Source organism: Castanea sativa, chromosome 6, assembly GCF_040712315.1.
Source record: "Castanea sativa cultivar Marrone di Chiusa Pesio chromosome 6, ASM4071231v1".
Taxonomy (NCBI): domain Eukaryota; kingdom Viridiplantae; phylum Streptophyta; class Magnoliopsida; order Fagales; family Fagaceae; genus Castanea; species Castanea sativa.
The window spans coordinates 49,123,335-49,146,020 of NC_134018.1; the positions used below are offsets into that span (position 1 = coordinate 49,123,335).

General features: G+C 38.1%; 1 protein-coding gene across 1 annotated transcript in view; it reads right to left on the reverse strand.

The window, feature by feature from the left end:
- Positions 1 to 7,275, reverse strand: part of LOC142640489 (protein MAEA homolog) — a 7,353-nt gene extending 78 nt beyond the window's left edge. Inside the window, exons 1-7 of the mRNA XM_075814613.1 lie at positions 6,688 to 7,275; positions 6,237 to 6,431; positions 5,543 to 5,665; positions 3,493 to 3,678; positions 2,981 to 3,114; positions 372 to 558; positions 1 to 288 (exon numbers count right to left, since the gene is read on the reverse strand). The exon at positions 1 to 288 is cut by the window's left edge and continues 78 nt beyond it. Of these exons, the coding sequence (XP_075670728.1) occupies positions 187 to 288; positions 372 to 558; positions 2,981 to 3,114; positions 3,493 to 3,678; positions 5,543 to 5,665; positions 6,237 to 6,431; positions 6,688 to 7,170 (1,410 nt within the window). The 5' untranslated portion in view covers positions 7,171 to 7,275 and the 3' untranslated portion in view covers positions 1 to 186. The remainder of the gene's footprint in view (positions 289 to 371; positions 559 to 2,980; positions 3,115 to 3,492; positions 3,679 to 5,542; positions 5,666 to 6,236; positions 6,432 to 6,687) is intronic.
- Positions 7,276 to 22,686: the final 15,411 nt, after the last annotated feature.

Below are 22,686 nucleotides of genomic sequence, written 5' to 3' on the forward strand. Positions count from 1 at the left end.
TTAAAACATTCGAACTGAAACTGTTAAGCATTTTTGCATATGTACATGTCCCCAACACCAGATCCAAATATAGGCATAGGAAATGTTCATGAGGAACTTTGCTGTGTTCTTTCAGGAAGGAGCCCTATCTACAGAAGATGAATTAAAACTGCAGACAGCCACAGGCACTGAGGCCACCATGCAGTCTTATGATATATACGCCTTAACCAGATCTGTGTAGTTGCAGATCAAACCTGTCCTTGGACAGGTGATTTTACCGTTATTCTTCCTAGACATTTCTTCAAGAGCCTGCCAAGCCAAAGGAAAAAAGAAGAAGTCAGAATAATACAATAACAGGAACCTTAGTGCTGTTATACAAGAATAACAGGAACCTTAGTGCTGTAGACATAGCCATTAGGCAAAACTTGGGGAGGGTTCTCTGTGTCCATCAGCTCTTTAGTTATGTAGCAAACAAGCTTCGAGTGATGCTGCTTGGAGAATGGTAATGGCAATGCTAGTTTCCGGAAACTATCCTGTGACAAAGGGTCTTCTTTGGTACAATCATCTTCATAACAGTATCTGGATTAGGTCAAGGCAAAAGAATATTCTAAATACAATAGCATCTCTTCTACGCAGACCTGCAGAAAGGTGAAAGAGAAGTACCCGAATGCCAGATGGTAGAAAAACTTCATTATTGGTTAATCAGATTATTTATTCTGGATAAAATTCTATACATAAGTTAACATGAGAAATAGCAGAAATCCATTTTAAGACCACCTCAGAGCTTGATTTGTGGACTGCATAATTGTTACCATTGAAGTTCTACAATTCACCCTTGAGATCTAAATGTAAATAAAAATGAAGTATGGATACTAAACCATCAAATGGTCAGATTTTGTATCTTTAGTTTTTTTGCTAAACTTCATTAAAAAAAAAACTAAAAATAAAAGAAAAAACAACAAAACCTTAGTTCCAAAGTTTTGGAATCAACTACAGATCCCGATAGATTAGTTAAGGTCGGCCACATGTATTCTTTTCCTCCATTTTATTTTATCTAAAGCCGTACTCTGTGTTACTTCCTTAATTTACATGTCATTTTTTTTTATTACTTCTACTAAAGTGATTTTTAGTCTTCTTCTACCTTTTTTTCGTTCCTTTAACTTGGATCAACTTACTCTTTCTTACCGGTACTGGTATATTAGTCGCTACCTTTTGAACAGAACCAAACCATTTCAATTAACTTTCCCTCATCTTTTCTTCAATAAGGGCTACCCTTACCTTTAAGCCAATTCCTCATTTCTAATCCTATCTCTCTATTAATTTCCACTTATCAATCTTAACATTCTCATTTCAGTTATACTCATTTTATGAATATGCTGCTTCTTAACATTCAATAATAGAGCATAGCTGGTTGTATAGCAATCTTATAATATTTTTTATTTAACTTAATAGGTATTTTAAGTTCGCACCGTACTTTCGATGCACCTCTCCACCTCATCCACCCTGCTCTTATCCTATAATTCACATCCTCTTCAATCTCTCCATCTTTATGACCCAAGATATAGAAAGTTGTTGCTGTTTAGTATCTCTTGACCATCATGCCTTACCACTCCTTCATTTATGTTTCTACTTTTACTAAACTTACATTCCATGTACTCTATTTTAGTTTTACTTAATCGAAAGCCTTTAAATTCTAGTGCGTCTTGCCAAATTTCTAACTTAGCATTAACTTCACTTCTAGTTTCATCTGCTAAAACTATATCATCCGCAAAAGGCTTACATTTAGGAACATCCTCTTGGATCAATTTACTGAGTCCATCCATCATTTCATTAGTACAAAGAGATATAGATTTAATGCTAAGCCTCCATTGGGTTACCCAAATCACTCCAATTTTTTATATTGTTTCCATTAAAGAGTTCATCAAAATAACTTTTCCATATCTCTGTAACCTGCTCTACTTTTACTAACACTCTATTAAAAAAAGTTAAAAGGCGAAAAAAAAATTATCTGCATGTTGGATCTGCCAATGACAAGATTACGACTAAATGCTTTTAGAGCTGTTTTACAATACATTTTTGTCTTTTTAATATACCTATGAAATGAAGAAACATATAAGAGTTATTATTCAGTCTACCCAATGTACTACACCTTCCTCTCACATAAATGTGGATTATATACCTGAATCTCATACTTGGGACCTACATTTATGTGAGAGGGAGATGTAATACACTAGGTGTATAAAATAATATCTCCACGTTAAGAATAGTGTGTGAATGTAAAATATCTATTAAATTAAAGTGAAAAGTTTACAAGACTGCTATAAGACCAACTACACTATACAACATTGAAATGAGAATGTTATTAGATGGATAAGTGGAAATACAAAAAATAGGCACGACACAAAATGAGGAAATTCATTTAAAGATATGCTCCAGTAAGGAAAAGTGATTCGATTCAAGTCAGGTGCATGAAAATAGTAGATGAAGACCTTGAAAAACACTAGTAGAAGTACCAAAGATGACATGTTAAGAAGTGATGAACAATATGGTTTTAGATAGGATAAAATGACAGAAAAATACATGTGGCCGACCTGATTAGTTGTCTAGTTGTCTATACCCACATAAAGAACAAGTTGAAAAGATGGAAATGTTCAAGATTATCTCATGAGTCATGATCCTTTTACCATAAACAAGTCTGAGAAAATGTGCTTGCTATTTAATCCTTGTTATTGATTTTCTTTTATAGGTAATCAAAGTTTTATTGACTAAAGAAGACATCATGTTCACGATGGTGAACACTTTGTGCTTCAAATCCTTGTTCTTGATGTTTACAGTGCAATTCACTTACAAAACCCCATGGGGTATCTATGCAGATCGGACCATCAGAGAAGTCAATCTTAAGGTTTATGTTCTAAGTTTGATGATAATTAAGTTACTAGATGCTTGGTAGGTAGATGCATACAAAAACAAACATATTAGATGGCACATTGTATAAGGATACGGAGTTTTTAGGGCAGACAAGCCTGCTTGCAGATAAATAGTCAGCAAAGGTTCAAGTGTCATGCCATATAATTTGCAGAATTCCTGTTTAAATTGGTCCACCAGGATATCCCATTGCTTTGGTTCAAATAAAACCTGGAGAGGGAGAGAGAGAGAGAATGAGTAAGTGCACCCATATCAGCTCCAAAAATCAAAACAATACCACTCAAACAGCCATAAAAGAACGTAACATAGAGGTGTAGGCCAAAAAGTTCATGCAGAGGGGGTATAGTACTGTAATTTTTTAGGCTCGCCTTATGACTACATCCTGTGTACATTGTGTTCCTCTTTCCAATAAAATCAAGAACCATTTAACAATGGCTTTCTGAAGGGGGGAGGCAGGGTTGTTAATACAACTTTCAACCAAAAAGAAAGCAGATAAAGGAAAACCTGCTGATTTACAAAGTATCAGAGAAGAAAAACCATTACAGCAAAGCATAAATCATTATTCAGACCAAAAGAGACTAGGTTCACCTTGTATCTAGCACAGTCAGTAGTACTTTTGAAAGCCAGTGTTGCAGTGTATTTCTGCAATTTTTGCATATCGGTGGGACCCCATGGTGCAAGGTACTTTCGGGCATATGTTATAGCTCGCAACTCGTTTCCAGCTCGTACCAACTCTATGAACTCTTGAAGTCTCAACTGGAATTCAAACTTGCTCTGTCATCATTAAAAGCCTTCATTATTTAAGAAGCTGAAAAAAATTTCGTTGTAATAACACAGTTGTAATCAGAACCATCATAACTTATAACAATGAAACTGCTCCTTCCACCTAAATTCAGAGACAATGTATCCTAGAAACCTACCCTAATCAATGAATTTCAACCACCAGGCATCAAATCAGACATGGTTGTTGAGAGCCTTATGTAGTCACTTGTTATGTAATTAGAATTATCCCAGAAATGGATGTCCACTCTTGTTGGCACTCAAAACTATTTCTATTAGTCAGTAGCCAATTCAGCCGGTTTTCCATTTTAAGCTTATTTGGCTTATGTACAACTTTTTAGAGCTTCACTTTTTTTAGGCACAGCTATACTTTTGCCCAACTTAATTTTTTAAGCCAAATAAACAAATGAAAATAAGCTATCCCAAATGAGCACTAGCTCAACTGGTACTTTCTCCTTCCATAATAATGGCATGGAGAGTGAAGTCATGGGTTGGAGATCCATTGGTTGCGTGTGTAACTTACCAATATAAAAAAAAAAAAAAGGTTTGTAAACAACAAAATGAGTAGACTTAATGAGAGGTAAAGGTGCAATTACCAATATAATAGTACTTGTCGAAGCACCAGAGTTGCACAACAAAGCATTCAAGTCTTCAAAATGATTTTTTTTTAGAAGAGTCTACAAAATGAATTTGATTGAGATAGTTTACAGTTTTCATTACTAATTGATATTGGAAACCTCTATTCATACCATTTACATTGTTCAAACTCATTCATCGATGGAAATCTTTCTCCTTTACACATTCTCTCCCTCCAATTTCTCAAGTAAAATACACTATATTTGAGGAAATGCATGTTTAAGATGTCATGGTAAAATAAATGGACACATCTCAAGCCATATGCCTCTCAAAAGTCATACCGTTTACCTTTTTTTTAAGTCATTTATTAATGACAATCTTTCTCCTTTACATATTTTCTCCCTCCAATTTTTTGAGCAAAGTTTCACTCACTATATTCAAAGAAATGGATGTTTAAGATGTCATGGTGATATGAACACACATATCTCAAACTATCAGCCCCTCAAAAGTGATACCATTTACTTGTTTCAAACTTGTTCACTAACAAAAACTTTTCTCTTGACACATTCTCTCCTCCAGTTTCCCAAGCAAAAATTCCCTCACTATGTATATATATTTAAGATGTCATGGTGAATAAATGAACATATCTCTAGCTAAAATCCTTTCAAAAGTCCAAACAAGATTTTACATGAAAAAGTATATCAGAGAAGTAAAAAAATCGGTATGACATGCAATGAACAGAATGATAAAATAATTGAAAATGCCATGCATGAAAATAAGCTGAGATTCAAAATAGATCCATCCATAGAAAAGCATGACTCATTATGCTGAAACAGCAGCCTTCAACAGAGCAAACAGAACCATCTCAAGTACAGGAACGACAAGTGGAAACTGACAAGAGTAGAAAATTAAAATTTTGTGCTACAGTGAATAAAAGGAAGAATTATGAAAGACAAAGCAACTCGGAGAGACAGAAGTTAAATAATTTCTATTAAGAATACATTTCCATGTTTAGCAATCCAATTAACTGACAGAATTTTTCTTAGCAAGCAGAGAAAGTAACAAACAGTCTAAGCAAACTCATTAATCCACCAGTCCTTAAAGAAAGCCACCAATGAGCTTCACTCAACTAGCACCTCCTTTCCTTATAAGTGCTAGGTGGAGGGTGAAGTCATGGGTTCAAGACCCATTGGGTGCGTAACTTACCAATAATAATAAAATTTAAAAATAAATAAATATATACACACACGCACACATATAAAGCCAATAGAATAGCATATACCTTGGACTTCTTCAACCTTGACCTGTTGTCACCACACCAAGCTAATGCAGGAGCTACCTCCTTATTCTCAAGAGCATCAATTACCTTTTTTGCTTCTTGGAATACATCAATATCCACAAGATCCTGAGAGATAAAAATCAATCAAGTATTCAAGTTAGCAGCAGATATAACAGTAGTGACATTACCATGGAAATGACAATGTATGCATTGAAACCCTGAAAATACTATTTACTTAGAATATTCAATCAAGCACTAGTTTCATCCAGATGAACCTTGATAGTCCTGAAGAATGTGAAAGGGAAATAGAGTATAGGGCGTTATAGCATGCGATCATTGATTTTTTTTTCCCCTCAAAGGAAATGAGTCTCCACTTATCCTAAGTTGAAATCATAAGCATGTGATATAGTCATCAACTGGTGTTCCTCAAATCAATGAATAGGGCTTTTCTTTTTCTCTTTCACTTTCTCAAACTTCATGGGTAGAAATATGGTTTTATATACAGGAGATATAACTTCATGAACATTAACACGAAACGGCCTGTGCATTATCATCAAAATGTAATGACAACTCTAACCTTGCAAATTATAAAAAGAACTATGCACTTTCATATAACAATATTCTTTTTCCTAGTCCTTCAAGCCCGAATCATAGAAATCATTTTAAGTATAAGCATTGCAAAGTGACCATAGATTACCATTATATTGCTGCTTTCCGCCAGCTTCACTGCGGTGTCATAATATGACATTCGCAACATGTAGTCCACAAGGATCCGCTTCAGGCGCGTGTCATTCCAATCTGCCAAATTCTCAGCATCTGCAGACTCCAAATGATCGAGCCGAGCCCTGCACCTCTGAGCTTGCAAATTCTCCACTCGACTTCCCTCTTCCAACTTCACAATCAAATTCACAACAACAATCACCACACACAAACTCAGAAAATCGAAAAAATAATAATAATAATTGCTAAATTTTGCACACGCAATTAATAAATTCAAAGAGAATTCTAGAATTTGAGACCAATCACAGTTATGAATAATCGAAATGATCTAATTTGCTAATTGGAGAAATTGAAAAAACGAACAAATCACGAAATTAGAGAGAGACAGAGAGAGAGAGAGAGGTAGGTTAGGGTTACAAATCGCGAACCTTCCTTTTGAGGCCTTGGAGGCGAGACACGAGGGAGGTGAGGCGGTTAACGGCGTCGTCCTTAGAACCGTCAGAGTCAACGGCGTCAGAGACGCCGGAAATAACAGCGGAGACTTCCTTCTCGACGGCGCGGTGGTTGGCTCGGATCGTCTTCTTGTAGTGCTCGAACGGGACCCGCAGGAACTGGTGCTCCAGCTTGAGCGACTCGGTGAGGTGGGCCAGCTTGGAGGGCGGCGGAGCGGGCGAAGCGGCGGCGGCGGCGGCGGTGGGGTTAGAGGCGGCTGTGGCGGCGGAGGTGGCGGAGGAGGAGGTAGTTGTTGTGGAGGTTGGCGTGCCGTTGGGGAGAGAATCCATGAGAACTGGAGAGAGAGAGCGCGAGCTGTAGTTGGTAAAGATCCTTGGGAAAAGACGGCGCGAACGATCAGAATCCATTTCCACTGTGAGGGGTTCATCAAGATCATGATCAAGATCCATTTGATCCATTACGAAAACGACGGCGTTTCTATTCGGTGTTTTTCTTTCTACTTTTTTTCCTTTTTTTTTTTTTCGGAACTGGGACGAGAATGGGTGTTTATACCTTATCCTCTAGTTAGTTTCCTCCGTCTGATGTTTCATTTCACCTTTTTTTTTTTTTTTTTAATATAATAAAGTTTGATGTTTTACTTTTTTTGAGTTTTTATTTTATTTTATAGAAAACCTTTTTTTCCTCTTGAATTTGAAGCTTGTCCGGCTGCCCTGTCTGGTTAAGTTAGTATGTTCTCTAGAGCAAGACTTAGTACAGTACTTAGGTGATGTTCCTTAGATTTCTCTCTTAAAATTCTACCATATGACTTTTTTCTCATTAATAAAAGTGTATTTTTTAAGTTAAGTAGCCACATGGCAGAATCTTAAGAGGGGAACCTAACAAACAGCACCTAAGGTACTGTATGCAAGTTTTGTCCTATTCTCTATATAGGCATATGCCATTCTCTTCATTAGAAGAATTTACTGTAAGGTAAGGAAAAAAATAAGAGTTTTTTTTTTTCTAAAAAAAAAAAAATCGTTATAATTATCGAATTATTAAAAAAAAAAGTGAATTCTATATTATGTTAAAAGATGTTAAGTTATAAATTATACCTTCTAATTTTAATATGTTTTAAATTTATTTATTTTATAATTATTAATTTTGATATTTTTCACTTTCTAAAATGTCATCAATTTGTTGTATTTAATCATGCTTATGAAAAGAAAGAGAATTGCTAAGTCCATAATTTCTTCATAATATTTTCACAACAAATTGTATGTTGTAAGTTGTTATTAGTTTTAATTCAAATTCACTACTGAAATTAATTTTTTTACCCACTAATAACAACCAATAATAACCTACACTTAAAATTTATTGTAAACATATATTTTCTTAGGAAAAAAATGATTGTATTTGACGAGGATTTGCCATAAGCTAAGTTGTAGCAACTCCTACAAAAATGCACATGTGTCAATGCCTAAAATAAACACTTGTCCAAGTTTATATCTAAATGAAAACTTCATTGTCAATATTTAATTTTTCATCAAATGGCCACTTGACATGTGTGCATTTTATAAGAGTTGGCGAGTTGCTACAATTTAGTTTGCAGTATATCCTTGCTTTATTATAAATGAAATGAAGTTAATTGATTAAAATAAATTAAGGATTAAAAAAAAGTCAAACTAGAGATATAGAGGACGTTTGGATAGCACGTCCACGTCCACGTCTAGCCCCCTTTTTTTTTTTTTTTTTCACGCGCATCTGTCACTGTTCATTGGCCATGAACAGTAATTTTAGGCCAATGAACAGTACTTTTTGGAATGAACAATACTTTTTACACATTAAAAAATTATTTTTGTACAGTATTTTTAGTTTTCAATTTTCAGCAATAAGTTCTATCCAAACAGACCCATAGTATTATTTTTGCTAGAATAAGTAATTTATTATCAAAAAGTATCAAATGGACTAAGCCCATTTGATTCCTTAACAAAGATCCAGTATAAAATGGAGGAGATAGGATTGGCCCGAGTTACTAGAGGAAGCCCAACAAATTAATGGCCTGTTTGGAAGTTTGAAGAGAGAGGAAAGTAGAAGGGAGTAAAAGGGAGGAGAGTAGAGGGAAATAGTTATCTTCCACATTGTTTTAATGTTTTTAAAATTAAGTAAATGGGAGAGGAATTAGCATTTTCGTAATTTGTAATTTTGTTAATATGGTAAAGGTAAATTTGATAATTTATTTGGTCAATAATTTATGTACTCTACTCTCTCTCTAAAATCTCTCAAATTTGGAGGAATTAAAAATGAGAGGTTAAAAGTAGTTAAAACCCCTCCAAATCTCTCTCTCTCTTTCCTTAAAAAACATCCAAACAAAATAATTTAATTACTCTCCCTTCCTCTACTATGCTCTCCCTTCTTCCCCTTACATCTAACCCAACCCAAATCCCCAATATTTTTCCTCAACCCAGACCATCAAAAATAACCAACCACAAACAAAATAAAAAATCACCAATCATGCTTGCATGGGTCGACGTGGGTTAGATATATGAATAGAGCTAGGCTTCGGTGAGAAGGATGGTGTCGGCGTGGGTCGGATATATGACAGCGTGGGTCAGTGAGCTAGGTCAGCAGAAAGGGGTGGGTCAGAGCTGGGTCTGTGGCGGCATGGGTCAGGGGAATGGGCTGGTGGTAGTGAAAGGATGATTGAGCGTCAAGGTGGACTAGTGGTGGTGAGAGTTGAGAGAGAGAGAGAGAGTTGAGAGTTCTGAGAAGAAAAGAAATATAAGCAAAAAAAAAAAATATATATATATATATTTTTTAATTAGAGGTAGAATAAATTTTTTTTTCCAACTTTCAGCTACATTGCATAGCCATATATTACTATGCATTGTAGCAAGATGAGTAAAATATTTACCTATAGCACTACTATTGTAGTGTTTTTTTGTATATAGTGGTGCTAAAAATAGTTTTTTTAGCTTTTTAGCTTTTTAGCACCACTATTGTGAATGTTCTTACTGATTATGCTATGGCTAGTACAACTACTTCCCTTCTATCCAATTCACATAGAAAATAAAATATTTTGTGAGTAAATCTTTTTTTCTAGAACTATCTTGTTTATAAAACTTAGTCAGCAGTTGCTGGCATATCTTATGAGGTTACAAGTTACAAATATGTATATATACACATGCATTTGTACTTTTGATGTACATATGTATATGCATGCTCAAAATATGTAATCAATTATATAAATATACACTGACACAATAAGACAATAATAATGCATTCCATCAATACAAGACACATAATAGTGCATCTTTTGCCCCAGGAGGGGTGGCCCAGTTGGTGTGGGATCCTGCGTGCATGCATGAGGTCCTTCATTCGAGTAGTGGCGGGTACCACGTGGGAGGTGGGTTTATAGCATGCATTGTGCCCATCTGCTGGCTCTCTTAGGGTGCTAGGGTGAGGTTTGTGGGGCCCTGGTCACAGTAGCTATGACTCAATCCGACATCCCCTAGCAGGGGTATCTCTATTAGGTCATGCCCTGGGGGGTAAGCCACATATGGTTGCCACCGTTCCCCCTTTTTGTTCATCAAAAAAATAATAGTGCATCTTTTGAAGCATTCCACCAAAACAATAATGCATTATCTCCTACAAACCGGTAAGTTTATAGGATCCAATGGCACCTCCAGCAATATAATTATAAAAATATCATGCTACGTCTTGTGTGTGTGTGTCTATATATATATATATATATATTGCTAATAGCAGTAAGGGTGTTTAGAATTTTTCAACACCAAAAAATGTTAAATTTATAAAAATCATCAATTGTCTCAAATATTTAAGTTGTGTTAAAATTCATAATTTATTAAAACTAGCCATGAACCTGCGCATTGTGCATGATAATTATTTTTATGGTAGTTTTATTAAATTTTATATATAAATTAAACTAATTTAATAAAGAGTAATGTATTTTGTAATTATATTTTTATTAATTATAAGAATAATCATAAATGTAATATAGGAACAATCATAAATTCAATAATTTTTCTCATACTAAAACGAAAAAAATACAAATTTTTCAAAAATTCAAAAGGTAAGTTAACGAAAATATTTATTTTTTTAATAAAATTTACTTATAAATTTTGTGAATCATTAAAAAGAATATAAAATTTAGAAATTATTCTTTTAGTTTTAAACAAACTTTCTCAAACTTATTTTTTTTGCCTACAATCTAAAACACTGAAAAAGTAACTAAAAAATTAATAAAACGTAGCTATGATTAATTGGACCAATTAGGAAAACAATTTGTTATTTATAATCTACTAAGGTTATTTTCTTTGTAGAAATTGTAATTTCGGCCATCCAAAACATATTATCAAATAAACAATTATTAGCAAAATCTAAGAATTAAATTTCTATATATGCATTGTCATAAAATAATAATAATAATAATAATGATGCGAGGAAAATCAATAGACTGGATGCTTCGGATTTGAAAGGACTACTGGCTGTCTTGATGGCCTGAAAAAGAAAGAATAATGATCAAAGGTGACCGGGGTTGCCGGCCAAGAACCCTCCAATGCCAAAGTTAATTTTTCTCTCTTAAATTTTGGAGTTCCAACTTTTCAAGAAATGTCCAAAAACGTAATTTTGTCTGGTCTGAATGGGTGTTTATATAGTGCACTCTAGAAACGGTTATTAGACTTGTAACCTCCCCTATATTTGAGGAGGTTTAAGGGTTCAAGGATAACTTCCACAACTGTTTAGGAGTTACATTTTTCTCACATAACTATCACTGGAAGTTATGCGTGTGATAAGGAGTTGTAGTACCGAATCAGGAATTTTCTCAAGTGTCAAGGGTTTGTCCAGGGGTCTTCCTGACCTGCTTCCGAGAAGGGTCGTTCCTCTAGGGACGACATTCTCACAGACGAGGTTGATGGCTCCCTTGGACGACACGAAACGATTTTGTCAATCTTGACCATGTGAAGCTCGTCCAAGCATCTTCCCGCATGGATGAGCTCTTTACAGACGAGGTTTTTACAATCTTTGCTTTCTCAGCCTTGTCCTGGACGACCTCCATGGACGATATTGGAGTTGTATTTTACCATACCCCCATCAGATGCCCCCGTATCTATGGTTCGTCTAGGAAATACATAAGCTGACGTCATCTTTTGGATGTGTGTCTTTATGTTAGCTGTTAGGTGTGCCATGTGTCATGATCTAATTGGTGACTGGTCATGTCAACTCGTTTTTCAAGGAACATGTCATGTGTTGCATTCTGGCTGGTTGTGTCGCTTCGGGTACTAGAGCTTGTTGCCTATAAATAGTGGAATTCCTCCGCTACCCTTCGTATTTCTGAAATTTCTTCTTTGACATCCCTTGTCTTAGCGCCTCGTCTAGAAGTTTCCTACGTCCATAGTCTCCCTTCGTCTAGATCCAGGTATTTTCTCCATCCTCATCCTCAGGTTTTAAGCTTTCTTAAAGAATGTCTGAGGTGGTCCTTTCTTCGTCTAGCAATAGTGTCGATAAAGCCATAAACGAGTATCATGACCTTAGCAGTTTTAGCGGGTCTAGTAATAGTAGTAACAATGGTTGCAATAGTTGCAATGGGGGAAACACTACAGATGAGTATACGTCTGGTGTCCCTGGGGTTCCTTTAGAGGTACTTCAAGAAGGCCTTAGGATGAGGGTTGAGTCCGGGTCTAGGGCTGGTACAAGTGCTCCCTTGTCTTCTACTCAAGACGAGGAAGAGGTAGTTTATAGTTGTGCTGTTGGGATTGCCTCTGAGACAGACGAGAGAAAATTAGGCATCCTTAAGACTTGGTACCAAATTCTTGAAGACTTGAATCCCAGGGTACTTGTGCGTGGTGAGTGGTGTTGTCAACCCCATTTTGGCATTGGCATTTATGAGGCTTACCTCTTGGGGGGTTTGAGGTTGCCCCTTAATGCCTTTGCCAAGGAGTTGCTTTCTAGGTTAGGTTTAGGTATATGTCAATTCAACCCCAATGCATGGAGGCTAATTGTCACTATGCAAGTTTTGTGGAGGGAGGTGTTTGAGGGGGATCGTCCTCTCACTGTAGACGAGTTTCTCTTCTGCTATAAGCCCTCTGAGATTAACCAATCCCTTGGCTTTTATCAGTTCACAGCCAGAGGGAGAAATTATAGGCTAATAAAGTCCTTAGTCACCTCAGATAGGAAATGGAAGATGGAGTTCTTCTTCGTCTTTGACTTTTGGGCTGGACGCCATATTGAGGTTCATAGGGACCCATTCCCTCTTTACACTGGAGAGTTAGGGAACCTTCGTCCTGAAGGTATATTTATTACTATTGCATTGTTATCTTTATCACATGTCATTTTATAATTATTTAACTCCAACTCTCTTTCTTACAGGCATTAGACGATCGTCCTTGACCAAGTTTTACCTTGGACGTGTTCAAAAAGCTCGTTTTCACCCTGAGAGGGATTTCCACTCCTTGGTTACTCTTCAACGCCTTGCTAATTGGGGACTTGGTCCTGAGCCTTCTCCTAAAGCCACAGCCCATGAGCTTACAGTCCGTTGACGTAAGTTTTTACTTTGAGTGATCCATTTTGTTATTTTTAGGAGTGATTCTAACAATTCTTTGCAGGAATGGCTACCATGAAGGAGAACAAAGGGAAGGAGATAGTGGACGAGGTTGTTAGGCTAGAGGCTCAGTCTTAGCATCTTCCTGCCATTGAGGAGTCTCGGCCTCGTCCTGCCACTGGGGATAAAAGGAAGAACCTGTCTAAGAATTTAAATTTGGAAGATCTTCCCAGTTGTTGAGGGCACAAAAAGGTAAGACACGGGTCGTCTAAGCCCAAAATTGTTAAGCCAGGCACTACCTCTTCTGTCTCCCGAGTGCCTCCCGTCCAAGTCCTTGACGTGGAAATGCCTGAGCCTGCTGGTGTTGCCCCTTCCAAGGTTGTCACTCCTGCTTCGTCTTAACCTCGTCCAAAGGTTCCCATGAACATGATTGAAAATGAGGATTTAGCCTGGGAGAGGTTTGAAAAATCTGTAACTGAGGAAGATGTGGCTGCTTGCTACGATATGTCTTTGAACGAGTTTGAGCATTCTGCTGTCCATGACCTCTTCAAGGTATGTAACTCCATCTTTTATCTCGTCCTGTCATTTTACTGTGGCCTTTGCTTTTATTTTTAATAAGACTTTTATTCGTCTGCATAGGCAATGTCAAAGTTCATAGCAGCATCTAGGCAGGCCACAGAGATAGACAAGGAGTGGGCCAAGCGTGAGACGAAGCTATGGCAGGTTAAGGACGATTACAGAAGTTGGGCTGAGACGACAGGCAAAGCTAAGGACGAAGTTAAAGAGCTTAAGAATCTCGTCGAGGAGCTAAGGGCTGACATTGTCGAGAAGGACACTTGTTTGGATCACTTTCAAAAAAGGAACGACGAGCTTGGTATCCTTCGCAAGGACGCCAAAAAGGTAGTTGTGGAGGAATTCAAAGCTTCCAGCCAGTTCATTGACCTCTTGGACACGAACTATGCTGCTAGCTTCGAACACTTTCGCATGGATGCCATTGAACGCTTCCCCGAGGTAGATTTTAGCCCCCATCAAACTTCACCTTGGTGGCTCTGCTAGCTCCCTCCTCTAAACGAGCTCAGAGGATGTTAACATTGAAGATGATGCTACCACACAGCCTGCTCGGGATGAGCCTAAGGTTGGAGACGACCCTCAGTAAATGTGCATAAAAAAAAGTTCATCTTAGTTCCTTCTTCCTTTTTTTTTATAAGGTCCGTAGTTTGGAACCGTTTGAAATTCATTCAAGCACATTTTGGTCGTCCAGGAAATTAGGACGAGTTTATAAACATTTACCTTTTGGGCTTTCACTTTGTAAGGGTTTTTGGACGGTGGTCATTTACCCTTTAAAGTTTTGACTTATAAATGTTTATTTGCATTATTTGTCTATTTATTGAACATATTGTTGCATGGACGAGTTTATATATATATACCCTTGATGTTACTGGCTTTTATGGGGTTTGCATACTCCCAAGTATTATAGGGTCGTCTATATGCTTTTCCTATGGATGATGTTGTAGTTTCGTCCACGTGCTTTTCTCCTGGACGACCTGTTTGCGTAAAGACGACTCATTTGTCATTCAAATTTTTACAAGTATAATTCGTCCTAAGAGTTCCAATAATGATTTTGCCAGTCTTTTTCCTCGTCCTTGGACTGAAAAATTGGTAATCACCATTTGTCTAGACGTTTCTAGCGCTTCACTAGTCCAGAACACAAGAGCATCTTGGCTAGACGCTCGTCTGTGGACTTGGTGTTTACGCTTATAGTTCTTTTATCCTTTTTTATGGATGAGCATAAGTTTTCTCGTCTGTTTATTAGATGAGTATGCCTTAGCTTATTTTTCTTTACTTTATCCTCATTTCAAGGAAAGCTTGTGAATGTTACGTCCCTGCATCCAGAGATTTTCATTCATCTCAGGCTTTTGCCTTCTTGTGGGTACTATTATGGAAATTAGACTTATGTATTAAATACATTTAAAATCCAAACCATATTATTATATAAATATCGTCCACAAATATGACACATGCTTAGAAGCCAATGCCTTAGAAAAATACATAAGAAAATACTTAAAATGTATACAACCTTGTCTTTTACAAACCTGTCTGTAGACGGTGCAAAAGTTTAAGAACTAGTGCACTTTTTATTCTTAAAACACACAATAGTAGTAGTAAAAACACAACAGTAAATATGAGTAAACACGTAGACCATAGCAGTAACTTCGTCCATAGCTGTAACCTTGTCCTTGGTAAATTTCGTTCAAGCTCATTACTGATAGTACCTCCTCAGGTGCTCCACATTCTAGGGGTGCTTTAACTTTCGTCCGACCAAAGCTTCCAAGTAGTACGACCCCTACCTCTTGCAGTTGATTACCCTATAGGGTCCTTCCCAATTGGGTTTTCCCATAAGCTGGGTTTTTGGTTGCCAAGGACACCTTTTTAAGAACGAGGTCCACAACGTTGAAACGCCTGGATTTTACCATGGCATCATGTTGCCTAGCCATAAGATTTTTGTATCTCACTGTCCTTTACTTCGCATCCATCCTTACTTCATCAATGAAATTGAGGTTAAGACGAAGTTGCTCTTCATTTTCTTTCTCCTGGTATTTCATCACCTGATGATTAGCCATATGAACTTCCGCAGGTATGACTGCTTCACTTCCATAGGCTAGCTTGAAGGGAGTTTCTCATGTCGGTGTCCTCACAGTCGTCCTGTAGGCCTAAAGAACACTTGGCAACTCATTTGGCCATATCCCTTTTGCCCCCTCGAGCCGAGTCTTGATATTTTCAGCAGGGATCGGTTTGCTACTTCTGCTTGTCTGTTCGCCTATGAGTGAGAGGGTAAGGAATAGTGATTCTTAATTCCAAACTGTTCATAAAGATCCCTGAAAGGTGCATTGTCAAACTGTTGTCCGTTATCAGATACTAGTACCCTAGGTACTCCGCACCTACATAGGATATTCTTCCAAACAAAATTCTTAACATTTTGCTGAGTGATTTTTGCAAGAGGTTCGGCCTCCACCCACTTGGTAAAGTAGTCAATCCCTACTGCCAAAAATTTCGTTTGTCTGGTTCCTAGGGGGAAAGGACCTGGGATATCCAGCCCCTATTGTGCAAAGGGCCATGGGGCCATCATTGGGGTCTGGTACTCCGATGGCTGTCTAGGGACGTTGCTATAGCGCTGACATTGGTCACCACACCTTGACATAAGCCTTAGCATCTACTTGAATTTTAGGCCAGTAGTAACCTACACAGACGACCTTATGAACTAGCGATCTTGATCTCGAGTGATTCCCACATGCTTCTTCATGAACCTCCTTTAACACATAGTTTAACTCGTCCGGAGCCAAGCACCTTAGGTAGGGCTGAGAAAAGCCTCACTTGTATAGCACTTCATTTATGAGGACGTACTTGGTAGCCCTGACCCTTAGCTTCCTAGCATCGTCCTTGTCTTTTGGAAGCATTCCATCCTTAAGATAGATTACTATTTGACTCATCTGATTTTCTCCTCCTCCTATTTGTTGTATATCTGGAAGGTCTATGCTTGGCATGTATTGAATTCTGTCACACTCATAACTCCTCCTGCTGAAGCTGCTCTCGCCAAGACATCTGCTTCCATATTTTCCTCCCTCGGGAGTTGAACAAAATTCACTTCTTTAAAATTTTGGGCAAGCCGCTTCACTTTGTTGCGGTATTTCTTCATCCAATCTTCCTTAGCAACACACATTCCATTCACTTGATTGATGACTAGCTGAGAAACTCCTTTGACTATTATTGATTCCGCCCTTAGGGACTTAGCCAATTCTAGCCCTTTGAGTAGAGCTTCATACTCAGTTTCGTTGTTGGTGGTTTGGTACTGTAAACGAGCTGCGTACTTCAATTTGTCACCCTCTTGGGATTTTAGTATGACTCCAATCCCTTCCGCGTATAGTGTGGACGATTTGTCTACATTGATAACCCACCTTTCAACTCCTACGTCTTTGTCCAGTTCGTCCTGGCTGGGAGTGAACTCTGCAATGAAATCTGCCAACGCCTGTGCCTTTATCGCTCCTTGGTTGGTATCTGACATCAAACTCACTAAGTTCCACTACCCATTGGATTAGTTGTCTTGCAGCTTCCAACTTGCTCATCCCTTTCTTTAGGGAATGATTCGTTAGGACGTTGATAACATGAGCTTGAAAATAATGCCTTAGCTTTCTAGAAGCCGTGATCAAAGAAAATGCTAGCTTCTCTATCATCGGGTATCGTCCTTCGACTCCTCTTAGTGCCCGGCTCATATAGTAAACTGGTTTCTGAACCCGTCCTTCTTCTCTAATCAATGCCGAGCTCACAGCGTGCGGGAACACTGCCAAATACAAATATAATTCCTCTCCAGGTATAGATGGGCCAACAACGGTGCTGTCGTAAGGTAAGCCTTCAGGTCTTGGAAGGCTTTCTAACACTCGTCCGTCCACCCAAATGCCTTCCTGAGGACTTTAAAGAATGACAAAAATTTGTCAGTAGCCTTGGAAACAAACCTGTTAAGGGCGGCAACTCGTCCGGTAAGAGACTGGACTTCTTTGATGTTCTTCGGTGGTTTCACATTTAGTATCGCCTAGATTTTGTCTGGATTCGCCTCAATTCCTCTATGTGAAACCATGAACCCCAAAATTTCCTTGACAAGACTCCAAAAGCACACTTGCTTGGATTTAATTTCATGTTATACCGCCGAAGTGTGTCAAAAGTTTCTTGAAGGTCGTCTAGATGCTTCCCCTCGTCCAAACTCTTTACCAACATATCATCTACATAAACCTTCACATTCCGTCCGATTTGAGGACGGAACATGTGGTTAACCAGTCTTTGGTAAGTCACCCCTGCGTTCTTTAAACCAAAAGGCATTACCTTGTAGCAAAATAACCCTTGGCCCCTGCGTTATTTGGTTGTAGCCTAAAAATGCGTCCATGAAACTCAGCAGTTTGTGACCTACCGTCGAGTCCACCAATTGGTCTATGCATGGTAATGAATAACTATCCTTGGGGCAAGCCTTGTTTAAGTCAGTAAAGTCTATGCACATTCGCCACTTGCCGTTGGCCTTCTTTACCATGACTACATTTTCCAACTAGCCCGGATAATAAACTTCTCGGATGAACTCTGCGGTAATCAACTTCTGGACTTCTTCTTTGATGGAATTGTCTCGCTCAGGAGCAAAAACCATGTACTTCTGACGCACTGGTTTGGAGTAGGGATACACATTCAGACGATGAGTAATGACACTTGGATCAATACCTGGTATGTCCTCATGACTCCATGCAAAGACATCAAAGCTTTTCTTCAAAAACTGGACCAGAGTATGCTTTACCTTTTTTTCCATGCTTGCCCCAATTCTGGTGAACTTATGGGGTTTGCTTTTGTCCAAAAGGACATCTTCTAACACCTCAGTGGGTTCTGCTGTAATCCTTCTCTTGTTTATGCTCATTGTCTATACGTACTCGTCCATCGCCAACATGGCTAAGTAGTATTCCCTGGCGGCTAACTGATCCCCCTGTACTTGACCCACTCCATTCTCGATCGAAAATTTGATGGACTAATGGTAGGTAGAGGTGACCGCCTTCCAACTATTCAAAGTAGGCCTTCTAATAATAGCATTATATGATGATGAACAATCAACAACAAGGAAGTTTACCTTTTTGGTTATCTGTTGCGGGTGCGCTCCAACCACCACATGTAATGTAATGGTGCCCACAGGCTACACCTTCATTCCTCCAAATCCCATTAATGGTGAATTCACTGGTCGGATTTGATCTTGTTTTAGCCTCATTTGTTGGAAGGCGGAATAATACAGAATGTCCGCTGAGCTGCCATTGTCTACCAACATCTTCTGGGTCGTATAATCGACAATGAGCAAGGTAATAATAATCGTGTTGTCATGGGGGTGGTGAATTCTTTCAGCATCCTCGTCTGTAAATGTAATGGCTTGGTCGTCAGCTTCCCTCGTCCTGGGAGATTGTCCAGACAACTGGACGTTTTGCACCACCTTCAGTTATGTCTTCCTTGATTTGGACAACTGAGCTGCCGAGGTTCCTCCTATGATAACTCTTATTTCTCCAAGTGGGGGTCGTGATGACTCTTCCACATTGGCTTTCAGCTTCTCGTCTTTCTGGTCTCGTCTAAGGAAATTCCTCAACTTCTCTTGCCTGATAAGATTCTCTATCTGCTGCTTTAAATCAAAACATTCGTCTGTGTCGTGGCCATGGTCTCTGTGAAAGTGGCAATACTTGTTCCTATTGTGCTTGTTAGGATCTCCTTTCATTTTTTATGGCCACTTCAAGGACGGATCGTCCTTGATTTACATAAGCACTTGCTCTAATGGCGTATTCAGGGGAGTGTATTGCTGATTTCTCGCTGAGGAACTCGCCTTCTTACCATCCCTTTTCTCTTCTGTCCTAGCCTTCTTTGGACGAGGACCTTGATCTGGATGATGCGGGTGACCCGCTTCCGAATACTCTGCTCTCTTCCTCTTCTTGGCTATGATCGCGACCTCAGCGTTCATGAAATTTTAGGCTGAATGGACGAGTTCGGCCATAGTTTGTGATTCCTACTCGTAAATCTTATTAATGAATAAGTCAGAGTTGACCCCATTATGGAAGGCAGCCAATAACAACTTGTCGTCCATTTCATCCACTGTCAAGACTTTTCTATTGAACCAGGTAATGAAGGACCGCAAACTCTCATTTTTCCCTTATTCTATAATTAGCAAACTAGAAGAGGAACGCTTGTGGCGCTGCCCTCCAATAAAATTATTGACGAACAACTTACTCAACTCCTCAAATGAGCCCACAGAGTTTGGGGTATTTTGCTGAACCACAACCTCGCTGGTCCTTTAAATGTGGTAGGGAATGCTCTGCACATAATCTCGTCTGGAACGCCTTGAAGGTGCATGGTGGTCTTGAAGGTAGCGATGTGATTACACGGGTCACGATTTCCATCATATGAATCCAAGGAAGGCATATTGAATTTCAAAGGTAGGGGGTGACTATTGATGGAAGCCGTGAAAGGGGAGTCTATTCGGTGAACTAAGTCATCCACGAGGTTCGCTCGCCTCATATTATCCTTCATTTCATCCATAGCTTTTCTCATCTGGTCCATCTCCCTCTCTAAGTGTGGCACTCTTCTTGAAGCAGTCCCCCTTGACTGATTCTCGAACTCAACGTCTTCTCCTCTACCCTCATGACTCTGGGCTTGCTCTTCCGCATTCCTTTCATGCTACTGCCTCCTTAAATTAATATCCCTATTCAACTCTTGGTTCTGACGGGTTAATTCCGCCATAGCGGCAACCATGGACTGTATATGTTGAACGGAAGGCAGTTGCATGACAGGCACTGACTAACAATCACAGTGAGGATTGCTAGAAGCATCCCTACTCTTTTAATGGTCTTGGCTGGCAGCCATTGATCTTGTCCGAACCATTCAGCCTTTTGTTTGGGAAAGGCTAATCGTTGTAAACAAATAATCGAACGAAAAGAACACTTAATTCCCACAGACGGCGCCAACTGATGATGCGAAGAAAATCAGTAGGCTGGATGTTTCAGATTTGAAAGGACTACTGGCTGTCTTGATGGCCTGAAAAAGAAAGAACAATGATCAAAGGTGACCGGGGTTGCCGGCCAAGAACCCTCCAATGCCAAAGTTAATTTTTCTCTCTTAAATTTTGGAGTTCCAACTGTTCAGAAAATATCCAAAAACGTTCCTTTCTCTGGTCTGAATGGGCGTTTATATAGTGCACCCTAGAAACGATTATTAGACTTGTAACCTCCCCTATATTTGAGGAGGTTTGAGGGTTTAAGGATAACTTCCACAACTGTTTAGGAGTTACATTTTTCTCATATAACTATCACTGGAAGTTATGCGTGTGATAAGAAGTTGTAGTACCGAATTAAGAATTTTCCCAAGTGTCAAAGGTTCGTCCCAGGGTCTTCCTGACTTGCTTCCGAGAAAGGTCGTTCCTCTAGGGACAACCTTCTCACGAACGAGGTTGATGGCTCCCTTGGATGAGACGAAACGGTTTTGTCAATCTTGACCATGTGAAGCTCGTCCCAGCATCTTTCCGCATGAACGAGCTCTCTATGGACGAGGTTTTTACAACCTTTGCTTTCTCGGCCTTGTCCTGGATGACCTCCATGGACGATATTGGAGTTGTATTTTACCATACCCCATCAAATAATAATAATAATTAAAGTAAAATTGCGAAAGATAAAATTTGTCTCTCATCCAATAATTATTGTTTAGCCAACCTTTGCTTTTCTCTAAATAAATGGCACTATAGGATACTTCTAATACAATTATTAAGAGTACTTTGTCCATCACAAAAGATTAAAAAATAAACAAAAATGATTAAAGTCTCATAGTCTAACATCTAAATTGAGCACTATAAAAATCATGCTATCAAATTACAATAAATATCAAATTCAATTATCCAAATCATGTTATGTAGTAAGATAATATTATATTTTTATATTTAATCTTTTATAACGCAATAGGATAACATTTAACAATCAAAGGGAGAGAGAAAAAAAACACAACAATTAAAAAAAAAAAACTGAATTGCATTAACCTAAAGTAGATTAAAGAATATAAAAAATTATCAACCTAAAGCGAAGATGCAAGAAAAATAAAAAATAAAAATCCACCCAAAAATTGAGAAAGAGAGAGAGAGAACTTTTTTTTTTTTTTTTGGTAAGGGAAAACTATGCATAAAATAAAATAGATAGTAACAAATTTATAGTATGAGGGTGTGAATAAAAAGAGACAAAAATAGAGGAAGATGAAGGGAAATATGAAGAATGATATTAATGTAGAGGGTAGTGGGGAGATGAGAATGTGAGGGAAGGAGAAATGTTGGAGAAGTAGTGGGGAGATGAAAAGGTATAGGAGGGAGAAAGGTTGGAAAAGTATAAATATGAAATAAAAAAATATTATAATAATTATAAGCAAATGGAAAGAAAAAAATAATGACGTGAATGCTGACGTGGCTCAACGTGAGCGCAGCAGCATTAAACGCTACGCTTCAACTTTTAGTAATATATAGATATAGATATATAGATAGATATAGATAGGAAGCTAAAAATAATGAGGACTTCCTCTCTCTCTCTCTGCATCAATTTGTGTAGACAAACAATTTTTATATGGTTGTTTATTGATTGATAATATTTACAAAATATTATGGCTAGCATTCATCTTTTGATAATAATAAAAAAACCATTATATTTTGGCAAAAAGTTAATTGTGTATGCCAAAAAAATACTTTGAATAAAATAAAAATTGTTTTATTTTGCAAGGTTTCCAATTGATATTCTACATTGCTACATTTGGCGTAACTGCAATATATGATTGACCGACCTAGTTGGTGTTTCAGGAACTCCACCTCAGCATCTAGTTGGTGTTTCTAAAACCAATAAGAAATTGACAT